Genomic DNA, 19,714 nt, shown 5'->3' with positions numbered 1-19,714 from the left:
GTCCAGTCGTGGCCGACTCTGGGGTTGCGGTGCTCATCTCACTTTATTGGCCGAGGGAGCTGGCATACAGCTTCCGGGTCATGTGGCCAGCATGACTAAGCCGCTTCTGGCGAACCAGAGCAGCACACGGAAACGCCGTTTACCTTCCCGCCGGAGCGGTACCTATTTATCTACTTGCACTGTGACGTGCTTTCAAACTGCTAGGTGGGCAGGAGCAGGGACCGAGCAACGGGAGCTCACCCCGTCGCAGGGATTCGAACCGCCGACCTTCTGATCGGCAAGTCCTAGGCTCTGTGGTTTAACCCACAGCACCACCCACGTCCCTCAATGGGTTGTATAGTTGATTTATATTTGGATGGGTATTGTAATTTGATATTGATAAAATGGGGTTGCCATTTTATTTGTTAAGGTCCTCCCGAATCTCCAAACCAGCTTCCAGCTATATTGAGGGGAATCTACACTGCTACATCACTCACTAGAGGATAATACTTAATCAATGTACCCTTTCCTACAATCCTTAAGATTCCCCACACATTTATGACATTTTCTGGGCTGGTCCAAGCCCTCAACTTCCTCCAGTTTCCACAGTTCAGCCAACTTCATGCTGAACTGCATGCAGGATCTTTCCCACCTCATGTCATCTGCCACCAAGGTTCTATTCCTCACTATTCCACCTCCCCCAGGAGTCCATGGGAAGTTGGAGGTGCCAGCAAGTCCGCCAAAGGACCTCACAGGTGGCCCCCATGGATTGTTGACCCAGCAAAACTGCTGCCCACCTCCCCGCTCATTCAAGACGGCTCGTGTTTTCAATGCGACAAGTGTTTTATTTACGAATCAAGGCACGGAGTGTACATAACGTGACACGTGGAGCTAGGAGGAAGTCGTGGGACAAATTCCATACAAGAAACATACACAATACAGGCTTTAAGGGACACATGGATGGCTGAGAGGAAGTTGAACTGCAATCTAATTTCACCTCCACCCATATATTCCGTTGGCTTGAGATTTAGGATCAGTCAATTAAGCTTTACTTAGAGGAAAGTATTTTGGGAGGAAAGGAGAAGAAAATGGGATTTGCTCTTAACTAGGTTGTGGTCCACCCCATGGCCCACCACTCAGAAAGTACTCCCTTCTTTGGGCACAGAAAAGCGAAAGGAGTTGAGTCCAAGATGACTTTTCAGCTAAGCTGAAGAGAGAGGCAAAAACAGCTCAAAACACTCCCTCTCAAATTTACTGAACGAAATGGATGTGTCCCAGAGTTGGGTCTTCTCTGTGATTCAAGGCCTGCCTAGATGCTGGGAACAAATATATATACCGTATTTTTCGCTCTGTAAGACACACTTTCCCCCTCCTAAAAAGGAAGGGGAATTGTGTGTGTGTCTTATGCAGAGAATGAGGGCAGGAGGCTCTGTCAGCGCTCACTTTAAAGAGGCGCGTGGAGCGTGTGTGCGGCTCTTGGGGGCTTTTCTCCCTCCTCAGGGAAAAGCCCCCAAGAGCCGCACACACACTCCGCACGCTCTTTAAAGGGAGCGCGGCTCTTGGGGGAGCCTTAGCCGCGCGCAGCCTCTCCCGGGAAGGGATGAAGGCTGCGTGCGGCTAAAGAGGAAGCCAGGACAGCGAGCGGGATCCCACTGGCTGTTCTAGCTTCTGGCTTAGCCACGGAATGAAGTCTTTAGTCTCCCTAAAAACTAGGTGCGTCCAATCGTCCAGTGCGTCCAACAGAGCGAAAAATACGGTATATATTTTTTAAAAAAGGGTCTGGCACTCTTATACACTACTACTGCATCTCTAGTTCCTCTGCCTCCGCCTTGCCGGACGCAGCAAAGGGGCCCACCAGCCAAGACAGGGGGGCGTTGTGCGCCACGTGGTCCATCAACTCGTCCGTCAGCTCGCGGAGTTTGGAGGCCTTCTCCCTGCTCTGGGCCAGGATGGTGCTGGAGAGGTCACGGAAGGAATTGGCGGACACAAAGGCCACGCGGAGCTCCTCAGCGTTCTGGCGGAGGAGGCCGACTTTCTCCTGGAGGTTGGCTGGGAGGCCTTGGAGGTTGGAGACCAACGTCATGGTGGCCGACTGAATCTGCTGGGCCAGGCCGCGGGAGACCTCCAAGGCTTGGGTCTCCATCTGCTGGAAGAGGGCAAGAGCACGTCAAGGTTTTGCAAAAGGCTGGGACACACGGTGGGGACCTTCTGAGGGTGACTTACCTCAGGCTCAGGGATGTTCTTCTGGCTCAGCTCGGGGGACTGCTTCTGACTCCATTGCTTCCACATCTGGTGAACCTTCTCCTGACCACTTTGGATCTTCTGATCCATTCCTTGTTTGACATGTTCCATCTGGCAGGACAGAAGAAGAAGAAGAAGAAGAAGAAGAGTACCGTATTTTTCACTCTATAACACGCACCCGACCATAACAGATAAAATGGAGAGACATCAAATTTGGATGGTGAAATAATACGCAGTTGAAAAGGTTTATAACAGGACCCGTGGAGGGGAAAGGTGGGAAGTCTAGAGATTCAGAGAAATCTCCAAATATGGTTATGAATTTTGCATTGTTACAACTCTACACTTGTAAAATCATATACAAATTATTTCAATTTTTTATATAACAAAATTCCAGGTCATATTCAACCCGCTGAAGTCAATGGCCACTAATGAGCTGATTGATTCCAATGGGTCTACTCCGAGGAACTGAACACAATCCTCCAAACTTATAGCAAGCTTTAAGACACTGGGTTCGGTCCAGCACACCGGCCTCGGTCCAGTATATCTGAAGGAGCGTTTCCACCCCCATCGTTCTACCCGGACACTGAGGTCCAGCTCCGAGGGCCTTCTGGCTGTTCCCTCACTGAGAGAAGCCAAGTTACAGGGAACCAGGCAGAGGGCCTTCTCGGTGGTGGCACCCGCCCTGTGGAACGCCCTCCCACCAGATGTCAAAAAGAACAACAACTACCAGACTTTTAGAAGACATCTGAAGGCAGCCCTGTTTAGGGAAGCTTTTAATGTTTAATGTATTACAGTATTTTCTTCCAAGATTGGAAGAAATTTAAAGACTATTTGCAGAAATACTGTAAAATTAATGAATGTTAAATTGATGTTGGATTAAAATTAAGTGGTATTGGTAAAAAGATTATTAAGAATATGCAAATATGGAGTGATAATGGTTGAAAATACATAGTTATAATAGGTTTAAGATATTGAGTAAAGACAAATGATAGAGGGTAAGGATTTGCTGAAAGGATTTTTAAACGGGAATACAAAAGGGGAGGTGTGAGGAGGTCAAAGAAATAAGGAAATGAGCTGAAAGCTTATTGAAAGATGGATTTAACTTTTAATTTTTCTTTTCTTCCTTTTTTATTATGTGTGTTGGTTTTTTTTGTTTTTTAGTATGTTAAGTTTGTTAAGTTTTGTTTTAAATCTTTTCTATTTTGTAAAACTCTACTTTGTAAACTGTTGTTTTGTGTAAACTTATGTTTTGTGTAAAACCTTAATAAATATTTCATAAAATAATAATAATAATGTATTACAGTATTTTAATATTTTTTTGGAAGCCGCCCAGAGTGGCTGGGGAAGCCCAGCCAGATGGGCGGGGTATAAATAATAAATTATTATTATTAAGAAAAATCTTGCAAGAGCTGAACATTGTTGTGTTCTCTCTCTCCTTAGCGTTTCAGCTTTCTGCAAACGGCTTTGGAGGTTGCAGTTTTCACAACCAAGAGGTCTATAAATTTATGAAATAAATAAACTACCGCCACCCGTCCCCTAACCATTGATGCCGTCCGGGGCCCTGATGGGAGTTGCGAGCCTGGCAATATCTGGGCTGCCCCATCTCCTTGCTCTACCCAAAATGCTTCTTACCAGCTCGATGGTTTGGTGCAGCTGGGCGAGGGCATCTTGGGTACTCTGCTTGGCATCCCTCAGCTTGCCCAGAGAGTGCTGGTAGGCTCGGTGGCGGACCTTGGTCGAGAGAGACCCCAGCCGAACAAAGTAGCTCCTCTGCTCCTTCTGCTGCTCCACGGTGGAGATTTCAAAACCCTCGACGGCGGTGGCCAGCTTAGCTAGGAGAAAACCCAAGAACTTTCAGTGTCGTCTTGGAAAACCTTCAGGGCCGGCCAGAGACAGTTTGGCACCCGAGGTGAGACCCTAGAGGTGTAGGAGCGCTGGAAAAAAATAATCCACATCTGGCTCCCCTTGGATTTCAAATAGTACATGGGTAAAGGTAAAGGGACCCCTGACCATTAGGTCCAGTCGTGCCAGACTCTGGGGTTGCAGCGCTCATCTCGCTTTATTGGCCGAGGGAGCTGGCGTACAGCTTCCGGGTCATGTGGCCAGCAGGACTAAGCCGCTTCTGGCGAACCAGAGCAGTGCACGGAAACGCCGTTTACCTTCCCGCCGAAGCGGTACCTATTTATCTACTTGCGCTGGTGTGCTTTCGAACTGCTAGGTTGGCAGGAGCAGGGACCGAGCAACGGGAGCTCACCCCGTAGCGGGGATGCGAACTGCCGACCTTCTGATCGGCAAGCCCTAGGGCTCTGTGGTTTAACCCACAGCGTCACTCGCGTCCCTAGTACATGGGGCTTGAATTTTCACAGCTCTCCGGCAACTATAGTGGCTCATTGACCAGAAGTAATGTTATAAGCATGAACTTTAATTTAGTATACCTGAAGGAGCGTCTCCACCCCCATCGTTCTGCCCGGACACTGAGGTCCAGCTCCAAGGGCCTTCTGGCGGTTCCGTCCCTGCGAGAAGTGAGGTTACAGGGACCCAGGCAGAGGGCCTTCTCGGTGGTGGCACCCGCCCTGTGGAACGCCCTCCCACCAGATTTCAAGGAGATAAACAACTATCTGACTTTTAGAAGACATCTGAAGGCAGCCCTTTTTAGGGAAGCTTTTAATGTTTAACGGACTATTGTATTTTAATATTCTGTTGGAAGCCGCCCAGAGTGGCTGGGGAAACCCAGCCAGATGGGTGGGGTATACATAATAAATTAGTACTATCACTGCTCTATGGAGACGGAAGCGGTCTCTCTTACAGGGCTCTTGTTAACAATTTCTGGGCTCTCCCAGGAGCACTTAACAAAGCCCATTTTAGAAACCCCAGGTTGCAGGCGAGTCGCCCCATAACCCCAGCCTGCTGAGATTGTCAGCCTTGGGAGACAACCCAGCAACTCTTCCCGGGTTGGTCTAGATGTCCGCCAGGGCCTCTTCCAACTCTGTGGAAAGCTGAAAGCGTGCAGGGCCTCACCCAGCTCTTCATCCGTCATGGGAAGGTAGTGGTCCACCAGCTGTTCCGATTTCCCCAGCACAGCATCCACACCGCTGGTCACCATCTGCCCCACAGAAGAGCCCATCACTGTGTTGACTCCGCTGGCCACCACGGACCTGGTCATCTCAACACCCCCCTGGACCGCCTCCTTGGTTCGATCCACCATCCCGGTCACAGTGCTGGCAACGGCGTCTTTCGCACCCGAGACCGTGCTGCTGATGGCGTCCTTGGCTCCCGTCATGGTGGAGGTCACCAAATCTTTGGTGCCTGAAATGATCTAGAGGACAGTTTCGTATGATAGATAGATAGATAGATAGATAGATAGAGTGGTGCCCCGCAAGACGAATGCCTCGCAAGACGAAAAACTCGCTAGACGAAAGGGTTTTTCGTTTTTTGAGGTGCTTCGCAAGACGAATTTCCCTATGGGCTTGCTTCGCAAGACAAAAACGTATTGCGAGTTCTTGCGAGTTTGTTTCCTTTTTCTTAAAGCCGCTAAGCCGTTAATAGCCGCTAAGCCGTTAATAGCCGCTAAGCCGCTAATAGCCGCTAAGCTGTTAGTAGCCGCTAATAGCCGTGCTTCGCAAGACGAAAAAACCGCAAGACGAAGAGACTCGCGGAACGGATTAATTTCATCTTGCGAGGCACCACTGTAAATAATTTATTACGGTTGGAGACCAGCTTATAAAACACACTTGGGGGTACAATCCCAGAAGGGATAAAACAATGTACAACAATAAATTTAAAATTTATAAACGTGATAAGCGTATAGACACTTAAAACTTTAAGATAAACTACTTCAGAGAGATGACCCAGAATCACCCACGTAATCGAGTTTGGGGATTTTCTTAACAAACTAGTTTGGGTCGGGGATGCTCTCCGCCTACAGATCCGTACACAGAATCTGGCGACCATCCGGGTCGTCTTATGATCTTTGCCTAACAGGAAAAGGTCACATTTTTGCTTTTCCGGGAGGTCAGTGAGCCTCACCATTAGGGGATCAATGGTCTCACTCCGTGCCTCTTCCTAAAAGGGACATCTAAAGAACAAGTGCTCTGGGCTTCCTATCTCCTCCCAATGAACAGGCGCAAAGTCTCTGAGCATATGGGACTTTTTAAAAGGATCCTTTAAAGGACGGGCGAGGGCAGAGCCGAGCTTCTGGCAAGTGTAAAGGCCCTTCTTGCATTTTTGGATACAAGAAAGAAGAGATATGCTGCCGGTGCGGCTATATACCTCTCAGTTTCTCCAATTTTATAGTCGGGGCACCTTGAGCGGTCCTGTTCTCTCTCGGTGTCTATGATTCTTTGCCTGACCGTAGCTTTTGCCTGGCCCAGCCCCAGGCTTAGAAGGACTTGAGGGCCAAAACGCAGTTTCTGAAGGGTGTTCAGGACGGCTGTCTGCCAGCCTGACTGGAGTCGGTCGCAGAGGATCAGTGGGGCTATTCCTCGGGGGAGCAGATTCAATGCCAACCATCTATAGATTGATGTTAGGCGGATATAAGCCTCCACTCTCATCATCCCCCTTTCTAGTCTAACCCATGCGTTTGAAACACATCTGGGGACTTGTAGGAGACCTCTAAGGAGTTTGGCAGTTTCGTATGTTTTATTGCGCTTTTAATATTCTGCTGGGAGCTGCACCCAGAGTGGCTGGGGAAGCCCAGCCAGATAGGCGTGGGTGGCGCTGTGGGTTAAACCACAGAGCCTAGGGCTTGCCGATCAGAAGGTCGACGGTTCGTATCTGCGTGGCGGGGTGAGCTCCCATTGCTCAGTCCCTGCTCCTGCCAACCTAGCAGTTCAGAAGCACGTCAAAGTGCAAGTAGATAACGTATTTTTCGCTCTATAGGACGCACCAGACCACAAGACGCACCTAGTTTTTGGAGGAGGAAAACAACAACAAAAATATTCTGAATCTCAGAAGCCAGAACAGCAAGAGGGATCGCTGCGCAGTGAAAGCAGCAATCCCTCTTGCTGTTCTGGCTTCTGGGATAGCTGCGCAGCCTGCATTCGCTCCATAAGACGCACATACATTTCCCCTTACTTTTTAGGAGGGAAAAAGTGAGTCTTATAGAGCAAAAAATACGGTAAAAAGGGAAGGTAAACGGCGTTTCCGTGCGCTGCTCTGGTTCGCCAGAAGCGGCTTAGTCCTGCTGGCCACATGACCCGGAAACTGTACGCCGGCTCCCTCGGCCAGTAAAGCGAGATGAGCGCCGCAACCCCAGAGTCGGTCACGACTGGACCTAATGGTCAGGGGTCCCTTTACCTTTAAACAATAAATTAGTGGCCTGATCCAACAGCCAGTCTGATGTTCACATTTTTACTTGCATGCACTTAAAACAAACAGCAAGTCCGCAGTCGGCCCCTTAATCTCTCCCTGGGATGCTTCCCTAACTTGTTTAACCCAGCCAGGACGTTGCAGTGTTAATACACATTGCAGAATTCCCTGGACGTGTGAAGAGGGAACAGTGAATCCTGTCCTCCAGGAAGGACATCTCAATTTACCTTATCGGTGGGCTGTTGAAGAATCGGCAGGTTTTCCTCCAACTTGTCCAGCCCTTTGCAGGCAAACTCATTGGCTGATGAAACTGAATGAGGAATAATAGCAATAATATCTATATATTAGAGAAGAATATATGGAATTGTAATTGTTAATTCTTTCAGCGATATAGTATACTTTTCTTTCCCCACACCTTTTCACATTCTTAAAGGTAAAGGTACCCCTGCCCGTACGGGCCAGTCGTGTCCGACTCTAGGGTTGTGCGCCCATCTCACTTAAGAGGCCGGGGGCCAGCGCTGTCCGGAGACACTTCCGGGTCACGTGGCCAGCGTGACAAAGCTGCATCTGGCGAGCCAGCGCAGCACACGGAAATGCCATTTACCTTCCCGCTAGTAAGCGGTCCCTATTTATCTACTTGCACCCGAGGGTGCTTTCGAACTGCTAGGTTGGCAGGAGCAGGGACCGAGCAACGGGAGCGCACCCCACCGCGGGGATTCGAACCGCCGACCTTTCGATCGGCAAGCCCTAGGCACTGAGGCTTTAACCCACAGCGCCACCCGCGTCCCTATATTATTATTATTATCAAGGCAATGTCTCCTGTTTGCCTCCAAAACACAGCAGAAATGTAAAATGCAGCATTGCTACCAGAGCAAGCAAGACGGAAAAAGCCCCCCGCCCCTGGCAAAAAACCCCCACCCCTGGCAACTGGGCAGGCCACTTACTCTGGGGCTCCAGTTTGGTCAAGATGGGCTGAGCGCCGCTGGCAGCCGCCGAAGCAATGGTCTTGACGCCTTTCTCGGCCGCGTCGCAGACGGATTTCACATAGGGATGGCTTTCCTTCGTGGATGTATACGCCGCAGAGACCATGTTGTAGGCGGAACTGACCAGGGGGAGGTTGGCTACCCTGCCCGCGACATTCTGCGGGAGGAGAAAAAGAATGGAAGATATAAACACAGATATATAAACTTAGGGCTTTTGCGGGCGACACAGTTATTATTTGTGGATCTTTTGGGAAATACAAAGACAGTAAGTAATAATAAATAATAATAGGTAAAGGGACCCCTGACCATTAGGTCCAGTCGTGGCCGACTCTGGGGTTGCGACGCTTATCTCGCTTCATTGGCCAAGGGAGCCGGCGTACAGCTTCTGGGTCATGTGGCCAGCAGGACTAAGCCGCTTCTGGCGAACCAGAGCAGCGCACGGAAATGCCGCTTACCTTCCTGCTGGAGTGGTGCCTATTTATCTACTTGCACTTTGATGTGCTTTTGAACTGCTAGGTTGGCAGGAGCAGGGACCGAGCAGCAGGAGCTCACCCCATCACGGGGATTCGAACCGCCGACCTTCTGATCAGCAAGTCCTAGGCTCTGTGGTTTAACCCACAGCGCCACCCGCGTCCCTTACAGTCCGCAGAAATGCTCTTTAAATGTTGCCCTGCTTGTCTATCAATCTGCTCCTTGGCTGCCGTTGCCAAGTACAATTCAAAGTTTCGGCGCTGACCTTTGGCACTAAATAGAACCAGACAGTTTCGTTATTTCAGCTTCGCTCCGCAAGACAGTCAGGCCTGGGGAGGGTTGTGAATACAGCCCACTGAATGCAATTCATTGGAAACAAGCCAATCCAAGCACTTGACTTTTGCTCCCGTGAGATGGGGCTGCCTTGGTGCCACGTTGCTGCAATAGCATGTGAGCAGAGATTTTGAAACGCCAACCTCCAGCGCTTAATCCAGAATGCGGCAACTAGACTGGGGACTGGGAGCGGCCGCCGAGACCACATAACACTGGTCTTGAAAGACCTACATTGGCTCTCAGTATGTTTCCGAGCACAAGTCAGAGTGTTGGTGCTGACCTTTAAAGCCCTAAACGGCCTCAGCCCAGTACACCTGAAGGAGCATCTCCACCTCCATTGTTCTACCCAGTCACTGAGGTCCAGCTCTGAGGGTCTTCTGGCGGTTCCCTCACTGCGAGAAGCAAAGCTACAGGGAACCAGGCAGAGGGCCTTCTCGGTGGTGGCACCCGCCCTGTGGAACACCCTCCCACCAGATATCAAAGAGATAAACAACTATCTGACATTCAGAAGACATCTGAAGGCAGCCCTGTTCAGGGAAGTTTTTAATGTTTGACATATTAGTGTATTTTTGGTCTTTGTGGAAGCCGCCCAGAGTGGCTGGGGAAACCCAGCCAGATGGGCGGGGTACAAATAATAAATTATTATTATTATTATTAAAGCTTTCTGCTCTTTAGACTAGCCCCCGTTGTTTCTGGGGAAGATCCGAACGCCGTCTCCCGCACACGTTTCGAACTCTGACCCTCTTAGACCTTGCCGCCAAACCTGTCCTGGGCCGTGGGCAATTTTTGCAAGGATCTGCCAAGTAACCCCTCACTGGCATTTGAGGGAGGGCAGTGTGGTGCAGCGGTCAGAGTGCCCAACTAGGGGACCCGGGTTCAAATATCGCACTCAAGCCAGGAAACTCAGTGGGGGTCTTTGGGGCCAGGGACTGTCCCTCAGCCAAAATCAACCTCAGAAGGTTTTCGGGAAGGATAAAAAGAGGGGAGAGAGAGGGAGAGTCGCTGCCTTGAGCTTTTTGGAGGAAATAGAGAACTAGACATTGTAATATGTCTAGACAAGGTATTATACAGTGGTACCTCAGGTTACATATGCTTCAGGTTACATACGCTTCAGGTTACAGACTCCGCTAACCCAGAAATATTATCTCGGGTTAAGAACTTTGCTTCAGGCTGAGAACAGAAATCGAGCAGCGGCGGCACAGCAGAAGTGGGAGGCCCCATTAGCTAAAGTGGTGCTTCAGGTTAAGAACAGTTTCAGGTTAAGAACGGACCTCCGGAACGAATTAAGTACTTAACCAGAGGTACCACTGTATATATAATAAATGTTCATAAATGTACCAACCAAACACGTACACAGATCAGCACAGGAAGCCGACCTGAAACCATTTTGACTCCCAAACTGACCAAATGTTTTCTCTGCAAGGAGGGAGGGGGTGAGGGAACCTTCCCATTGTCTCAGGAATTGGGTAATCACCATCTCAAAGGAATGGCCAGACTACCAGGAAATAAGGCATGGGTAGGCAAACTGAGGCCCGGGGGCCGGATCTGGCCCAATTGCCTTCTAAATCCGGCCCACGGATGGTCGGGAAATCAGCGTGTTTTTACATGAGTAGAATGTGTCCTTTTATTTAAAATGCATCTCTGGGTTTTATGTGTGGGGCATAGGAATTTGTTGATTTCCCCCCCTTCAAAATATAGTCCGGCCCCCCACAAGGTCTGAGGGACAGTGGACTGGCCCCCTGCTGAAAAAGTCTGCTGATCCCTGGCAGATAAGGCATTATCAGATAACCTGGCAGACAGGAAAAACAACAACATGGAAAAGCCTCCCCATTATCTTTTCGTTCACAAATCCTGTCTTAAGGGTATGTCTGTGTATGAATAGGGTGAGCCTGCGACCTGGCTCAGGAACTAAGTATTTATCATTACAAAAGACTGGCCAGGCTCCCCAGGCAATCCAATCAAGTGACCATTAACAGGTCACCTGCCAGACAGGAGATAAAACAACGCACTCAGATTTCTGTTGTAGATCACCTTTTCTGTGATGTAGGTATGATGTTTGTGGGGGGTGGTCTTGGGTTACACCCCTTCTGTGATGTATGTATGATGTTTCTGGGGGTGGTCTGGAGCTCCAGGGCAGGGAATTTAAAATGTCTATATAAGGGAGGGCACACCTTTGTTCTGGGTCCTCTTCCATCCTCCTACGTTTGAGGGGAGGACCCTGCTGCAACAGCTTTAATAAAGATCAGGCTTACTAGCCGCTTTGCTTCTCAATATTATCTGGTTGGCCTCTGTTATTTTCTCCTACCAATAGAGAACCCACTTAAGGACTCTATACGGGCTCTTGGATACCCCATGAGGGAAGAAGGGCAGATTTTTGTTTATAACAGCATACCAAATAGAAATTATAAGATAGGAGCAGCGTGATGGTCTCGTCCCTGAGATCTTTATATAGGGAGCAAGACAAGAGAGCGTGTGACACAGTGGCAGACACAGGGGCAGAGCTGGTTCTCAAATAAATTTTTTTGATGTCTACCTTCAAGAACAGCTGAGGGTAACATATTTAGTCTGGCCAGTGTAAAGGCCCGCCTGAGTTTTGGAATGGTTAAGGTAGACAAATTAGGTGCCCGAAAATCAAAGTGGGAGGGGGGCAGATAAGCGTAAGGTAAAGGTAAAGGTACCCCTGCCCGTACGGGCCAGTCTTGACAGACTCTGGGGTTGTGCGCCCATCTCACTTAAGAGGCCGGGGGCCAGCGCTGTCCGGAGACACTTCCGGGTCACGTGGCCAGCGTGACAAAGCTGCATCTGGCGAGCCAGCGCAGCACACGGAAACGCCGTTTACCTTCCCGCTAGTAATCAGTCCCTATTTATCTACTTGCACTTTTGACGTGCTTTCGAACTGCTAGTTTGGCAGGCGCTGGGACCGAGCAACGGGAGCGCACCCCGCCGCGGGGATTCGAACCGCCGACCTTTCGATCGGCAAGCCCTAGGCGCTGAGGCTTTTACCCACAGCGCCACCCGCGTCCCTTGGCATTTAAGCGCAGATAAGCGTAGCAAGCACTAAATTTCTTAATATAGGCCAGATTATTCTGCTGCTCAATATCCTTCATGCGCTGGTCAATAATGGTTTTTGCCTTGGGGAGACCCATTTTCAGGAGATGCTGTGCTTGGAGACCACATGTAAGTAGTTTTTGACGCACTACTTTGGACCACCGACTTCTATGAGCATCTCGTGCTACTAGAGGTAGTAGTCCGGATGGGTTTAAATTTAAGTGAAGCCAATAGTTTCTACCTAGGGTTTTAATAGGTCATAAGAGTTTATGGTATCTATATTTGTAATGTATTTTTGTCGGTGTTTTTCCTCTGATGCTATGGCCTGTCGGCTACGCAAATAAAGTCTATTTATTGATTGATTGATAGATAAAGTTGAACTATACAAAAGCCAAATCGTTGGAAAAAAACAAAACCAGCCACTTACTTTCGGGTCTTGTTCTTCGGTTACTGTAGAGGCAGCGGCATCGCTTTCTGAGGACGACATTCTTGCAGCTAAGAAGGAATAAGAAACGCTCTTGAGTCACACATACAGAGATAATCTTGGGGGTAAAATCCAGGGCCACAAAGACATTCCCTGGTTGGAGGCCGGGAGATAAGGCAGCCACATGCGATTAGCGGCTCAGAAGGTCCAGAAGGTCGATTTGGGATGGGGGAAGAATCACGTCTGCCTTGGACAACTCTCTTGGCAAAAAGAAAATAAAGACACCCCCCCCCCTCTTTTCCTTGACAGGGAACAAGGCCATGGGGCTGGACTTGGCTCAAGGTTTCCGAGTTGCAAATCTGTGCACCACATGGGGAAAGATGTGCTTTGGGGTCAGGGTAGATAAAAATCAATCAATCAATTTTAAAAATCAGATTTTTTAAAAAAATTTAAACCTGTCTTTTAAAAAAATGGATTTTTAAAATAAAATGCTTTTGGAGCAAAAAGATTTTCTCTTTAAGTTACATTATAGTCCAAAGGCTATTCATTAGGAAATAAGGATTTGTCTTAAGTTTTCCACAGGTGCTAAAACTCAGTCTAAGTTTTTTTTAAAAAAATTGTTTAACCACATCAGTTAACAAACATGGATGCCTATGCTATAATGTTACTGTTTTAGTTAAATAAATTGTTACGAAGGGAATGATTGTTTTTCTCCTTCTAACAAAGTACAGGAGAATAGTTGCCCAAGTATATACAGTCAACTTATTAAACCTCGCAATAATTTCATCATTGCCTGTCTATGTATTTCTAATAGTATAACCAAATCGGCAATTTTTGATATAACTGTAAAAACCACTCTGAAAAGTTATTGTTCCAAAAACGAAAGCGACATCTGGTTGGAAATATTCAAGGTTGTACCAGCAAGAATGAGTCTTTCTGTAAAAAAATTAAGGATCCAGATCACGTTTTACAGACTAGTGATTTAAATTGTGGTTTAAATCGATTTGATTTAAATCAAATCCACCCTGTTTGGAGCAGAGGTCTTTAATCTGGCACTGGGCATTTTATTTTAATTAATTTTAATTTTAATTAATTTTAATTTTAATTTTAATTTTATTTTTTTTGCAAAATGCCAACTCTGTTTTCTAGCCTTGCTCTATATGATTTGACTTGAGTACTGAACCTAACAGACTCCGAATGGCAATGAATCAGTTGCGAGCCACTCAGGAGTCCTGTAGAAGCGATGTAAATTCAGCGGAGCAGAATTGGCTTTGGACGCCGAAGGTCATGAGTTCGAATCCAGACATCTCCAGTTGCGGCCTCGAACCCTGGAGAGTTGATGCCATTGGGTGTCGCAAGACCCAGTGGCCTGACTCTGTATAAAGGCTCCCAAGAATCCTTTGCTTTTGGGGAGGTGGGCTGGCTTGCCAAACAACCTCCAACTCAGAGGTTCTTTGTTTTGCAAGACAAAGCCATACGCGTAGACAACTATTCTTGCCACATTTTCTGGGATGGGAAGGACTGCAACCTTCACCCAAAAAGATAAATTTTGCAAGACTCCCCATCATTTACTCAAGTGGAGCTGTTTCAACATCACACACAAAACCCATTACAGTTGTTTTAAGATGAACCGGATAGCCAGCGTTTAACAAAGCAATTGCAGCCACCCCCATCGTCCAGCCCAGACACTGAGGTCCAGCGCCGAGGGCCTTCTGGCGGTTCCCTCCCTGAGAGAAGCAAGGTTGCAGGGAACCAGACACAGGGCCTTCTCGGTGGTGGCGCCCGCCCTGTGGAACACCCTCCCATCAGATGTCAAGGGAATAAACAACTACAGTGGTACCTCGGTTTAAGAACAGTCCTGTTGACGAACGATTCGGTTTACGAACTCCGCAAAACCGGAAGTAGTGTCCCGGTTTGCGAACTTTACCTCGGTCCAAGACCGGAACCGAACAGTGGAAGGGCTTCGGTTTAAGAACGTACTTCTGGAACGGATTAAGTTCGTAAACCGAGGCACCACTGTATCTCACTTTTAGAAGACATCTGAAGGCAGCCCTGTTTAGGGAGGTTTTTAACATTTGATGTTTGTGTTTTTACTATCCTGTTGGAAGCTGCCCAGAGTGGCTGCGGAGGCCCAGCCAGATGGGTGGTGTATAAATAATAAATTATTATTATTATTATTATTCCTCCAAGAAGAGTGGCTGGGGAAACCCAGCCAGATGGGCAGGGTATAAATAATAATTTTTATTTATCTATTATTATTAGCCACAGGCTTGTCTGGACGATATTTACAGAGCATTTTCCTTCCAATTTGTTTGCGAGGGGGTTAGACAAAAGTCACAGCCTGGCATCATCTTGCACTTTCCAGTGTGTTACTTTCCATCCCTCTACTTAGTGCAAAAAAAAAAAAAAAGGTCGGGTTCCAAAGAACGTTCGCAAACCGAAACACTCACTTCCGGGTTTGCGGCGTTTGGGAGCCAAAACGTCCAAGTACCAAGGCGTTAAAGACCTGCCTCATTTCTGAGATGGCAAGCTGTTTTGAGCTGGTGTTAACATTTGTCAGTGGGTAATTACTAATCATATGGTACGCGGGTGGCGCTGTGGGTTAAACCACAGAGCCTAGGACTTGCCGATCAGAAGGTTGGCGGTTCGAATCCCCGTGACGGAGTGAGCTCCCGTTGCTCGGTCCCTGCTCCTGCCAACCTAGCAGTTCGGAAGCACATCAAAGTGCAAGTAGATAAATAGGTACCACTGCGGCGGGAAGGTAAATGGCGTTTCCGTGCGCTGCTCTGGTTCACCAGAAGCGGCTTAGTCCTGCTGGCCACGTGACCCAGAAGCTGTACACCGGCTCCCTCGGCCAGTAAAGCGAGATGAGCGCCGCAACCCCAGAGTCGGTCACGACTGGACCTAATGGTCAGGGGTCCCTTTACCTTTACGTAATTACTAATCATAACAGCCCCAGGTCTCATTCCAGCTCAGATGAGAGCGCTCTACTTTCTCGGAGGTTTTTAGAGAGAGGTCAGGTGGCCATCTATTGCTTCAATTGAGACCCTGCGGCTTGATGGAGGTAGAAACTGTTTCATGCCTTGTTACGCTGCCGTTTCTACAGGGATATACGCTCTGTATTTATTACCCCTGCTATGCAAAAATCTCCAAATGAATCTGAACTTCAATGTCTAAAATCCCTGGTAGAGGACAAGGATCCTGAGATCACGTTAAAGGTAAAGGCAAAGGTACCCCTGGCCGTACGGGCCAGTCTTGACAGACTCTAGGGTTGTGCGCTCATCTCACTCTAGAGGCCGGGAGCCAGCGTTGTCCGCAGACACTTCCGGGTCACGTGGCCAGCGTGACAAAGCTGCATCTGGCGAGCCAGCACAGCACACGGAAACGCCGTTTACCTTCCCGCCAGTAAGCGGTCCCTATTTATCTACTTGCACCCGGGGGTGCTTTCGAACTGCTAGGTTGGCAGGCGCTGGGACCGAACGATGGGAGTGCACCCCACCGCAGGGATTCGAACCGCCGACCATGCGATCAGCAAGCCCTAGGCGCTGAGGCTTTTACCCACAGCGCCACCCGCGTCCCTTGAGATCACGTTAAGGGTAGCCAAATTCTTTGCGATTGCCATAAAACTTAGGGAACAAGCTGTGCTATCATAATGATTAAGGCCTTAAATGATGATTTTAGGTTATATGTTAGTGACTAAGTTTTAATTTACATATTTTTTAACTGTTGCTGTATCTGTGCTGTCCCTGTTATACCTAATTGCAAATTCAAACGTATCCCTATTATGTTCTATGACTTCCTTGATATTGTATGTGGGCTGGAACTGGTCTGCAACCGAAATAATAAAACTGCTAGGTTGGCAGAACCTAGAACTACAGTGGTATCTCAGGTTAAGTACTTAATTTGTTCCAGAGGTCCATTCTTAACCTGAAACTGTCCTTAACCTGAAGCACCACTTTAGCTAATGGGGCCTCCTGCTGCTGCCGCGCCACCGGAGCCCAATTTCTGTTCTCATCCTGAAGCAAAGTTCTTAACCCGAGGTACTATCTCTGGGTTAGCGGAGCGTGTAACCTGAAGCGTATGTAGCCCGAGGTACCACTGTACTTTACACTTTAAGCCCTACTCGTTCATTCCCCCACACTGAAAGCACATTTAACCCCAACCTCCAAAATCCGGGGAACTTTAGTTTGCAAAGCATGCTGTTAACTGTAGCTCCCCTTGAGCTACAGTTCCCAGAATTTCGTGGGGGCAGGGGAATGCGATTTAAGCACACCTCGACTAAGCAAGCTTTACATCCCTAGACTTTGAGATAATAATTAAAAAGCTGGCTATCTCCCCAAAACTTGCGGCAGGCAGCGAAATATTTCAAATCCATATACAGCCCTACAAATACTGACTTAGAGATAATACTAAGCATTAAAAGAAGAGATGGATAGTGAAACCATTGCTCTCGAAGTATCTGACCTGAATTGGGAGGGAGGGAGAGGGGGAGAGAGGGAGAGAGAGAAAGAAAGAGAGAAAGAGAGAGAGAAAGAGAGAAAGAGAGAAAGAGAGAGAGAAAGAGAGAAAGAAAGAGAAAGAGAGAAAGAAAGAGAGAGAGAAAGAGAGAAAGAAAGAAAGAGAAAGAGAGAAAGAGAGAGAGAAAGAGACAAAGAAAGAAAAAAGAAAGAAAGAAAGAAAGAGAGAGAGAGAGAGAAAAAGAATACAAAGTCTTTTAGCTCACCTGATGGGTCCGGCGGAGTTTCAGCTCCAGCAACTGTAAGAGACACGCCCGCGCCCACCTCTTAATATACTCCGGAGTGACTCCCCTTCCTCGCTGCCTGCAATCAGGAGCAAACAGGCATCATGTGAGCTCCGGAATGTGGGTGGGGTTAGAGGGGGAGGGTGGGGGAGAAGGCGATTTTTCCCTCCGGTTCCTGAAAGTTTGGTTCAAAAGGAGCAAAGTGAAGCTCCACCCCCGCTGGAGGAAATGAAAGTGGAAGTGGGCGAATTCGGAGCCGACGTTGCGATCTTCTGTAGCACTGGCAGGCAGAAATCCAACCGAGGCAGCGACGCCCTCGCAGCTTCATTTTCTTGGGGGCGGCTAAATGACACAGCACTGCTGTCATTCCCTCTTGCTGAAAAATCAAGTTTAAAAAATGGCTCCTGATACAACTGTGAAGCCGATAAGCAAAAAAAGCGGAGAATCTTAAATTGCAATCCTATGCCTCCTTTAATTCGGAGTAAACCCTGTTGGATTCCGTGGCACAATCTCCCTGGGAGTAGCTCCCCTCTTGAAAACAGCGGGGCTTACTTTTGAGTAAACACGTGCTTATGATTCGGGTGGAAACGGCAACTCTCGAGTCTGCCCAGAGACACAGATAAATTGTGGAGTGCAGGGAAGTGTGGAAACGCCACTCTGCTTATGCTCAGAGGCAACCTTCTTTATAGCATTCCTTTCTACTCCGGAGATAACTCCTGGTGCTAGTGTTACGTGTGGCATCTTACAGCACTGCAGGCAGAAATCCCACAGGCGCAGAGGCTGTGATATGGGTTGTTGTTGTTTAGTCGTGTCCGCCTCTTCGTGACCCCCCGGACCAGAGCATGCCAGGCCCTCCTGTCTTCCACTGCCTCCCGCAGTTTGGTCAAACTCATGCTGGTAGCTTCGAGAACACTGTCCCACCATCTCGTCCTCTGTCGTCCCCTTCTCCTTGTGCCCTCCATCTTTCCCAACATCAGGGTCTTTTCCAGGGAGTCTTCTCTTCTCATGAGGTGGCCAAAGTCTTGGAGCCTCAGCTTCAGGATCTGTCCTTCCATTGAGCACTCAGGGCTGATTTCCTTCAGAATGGATATGATCTTCTTGCAGTCCATGGGACTCTCAAGAGTCTCTTCCAGCACCAGAATTCAAAAGCATCCATTCTTCGGCGATCAGCCTTCTTTATGGTCCAGCTCTCACTTCCATACATCACTACTGGGAAAACCATAGCTTGAACTACACAGACCTTTGTTGGCAAGGTGATGTCTCTGCTTTTTAAGATGCTGTCTAGGTTTGTCATTGCTTTTCTCCCAAGAAGCAGGCGTCTTTTAATTTCGTGGCTGCTGTCACCATCTGCAGTGATCATGGAGCCCAAGAAAGTAAAATCTCTCACTGCCTCCATTTCTTCCCCTTCTATTTGCCAGGATATGGTATGGGAGAAGACTTCAAATGCAAACTTTGTGTATGTTGCGTACAAAAGGCACAAGTGTCATGCCAGAAGAGAGACTTGGGCATAATTTTGGCTGAGTCTCGCAGGATCTCTCCTTGCCTTGGAGGCTTTTCGTACCTGGCCTGGGAGAGTGGGACCCGGACTGACTCCAGCTACGAAAGCAGAGACTGTGGAAGAAGCCAGGGACCACCTTCAGCAATGTTTCATTTCAAAACATTTAAACGAAACTTTTTGTGTGTGGGTTAACTTTGCTGCGTTCAATGTGCATTCTGCCCTCGACTTCCTTCATAATGTTTTATTTTGAAAACGTTTTAAGAGAATGCTTTTTGTTCATTGCATTGCTTTGAAAGTATACTTTCTTCAGCGACGTTTTATTCTGGATTTATCTGACGCTTTGAGGTATGTTTGTAACCACTCTGAGATTCTTTTCTTAAAAATATAAAGCTGCTCAGGGAAGTTTTGTATTTTTTACTGTTTTTTGTTGGGAGCCACCCAGAGTGGCTGGGGCAACCCACTCAGATAGGTGGCATAGAAATAAATTATTATTTTTATTATTATTGACCATCAACATGATCACAAGAACAAACGGATGAGGCAAGGACTTATAATGTAGTCTGAATATGCCTCCAAATCCCTCTTGCTGAAAACCCCAGGAGGGGAGTGATGAATCTACAAGCTCCATCTGGTATGCAGGATGAGACCCTGCCCATCCGCACACTGTCTCTCCAGAGTGGTCCCTGCTC

The 19,714-nt window shown here is 48.1% G+C and overlaps 1 protein-coding gene across 2 annotated transcripts; it reads right to left on the bottom strand.

Moving 5' to 3' along the window:
• Positions 1-803: 803 nt before the first annotated feature.
• On the bottom strand, positions 804-17,723 carry LOC114588290 (perilipin-3-like). Of its 2 annotated transcripts, none has more exons than XM_028713394.2 (8): positions 17,510-17,723; positions 12,790-12,857; positions 8,472-8,667; positions 7,755-7,837; positions 5,239-5,536; positions 3,853-4,052; positions 2,203-2,331; positions 804-2,122 (listed from the first exon to the last, which is right to left on the bottom strand). In XM_028713394.2, the coding sequence occupies exons 2-8, from the start codon at positions 12,847-12,849 to the stop codon at positions 1,778-1,780; spliced, it is 1,311 nt and encodes a 436-aa protein (XP_028569227.2). In that variant the 5' UTR covers positions 12,850-12,857; positions 17,510-17,723; the 3' UTR covers positions 804-1,777. The 2 variants fall into 2 exon arrangements, with proteins under 2 accessions (XP_028569227.2, XP_028569226.2); XM_028713393.2 differs by having other exon boundaries at positions 804-2,125; positions 17,510-17,721.
• Positions 17,724-19,714: the final 1,991 nt, after the last annotated feature.

The sequence above is a fragment of the Podarcis muralis genome, chromosome 18 (genome assembly GCF_964188315.1).
Source record: "Podarcis muralis chromosome 18, rPodMur119.hap1.1, whole genome shotgun sequence".
NCBI classification, from domain to species: Eukaryota; Metazoa; Chordata; class Lepidosauria; order Squamata; family Lacertidae; genus Podarcis; species Podarcis muralis.
Note: the sequence above shows the minus strand (reverse complement) of the source record. Positions and strands in the feature narration are given on the sequence as shown.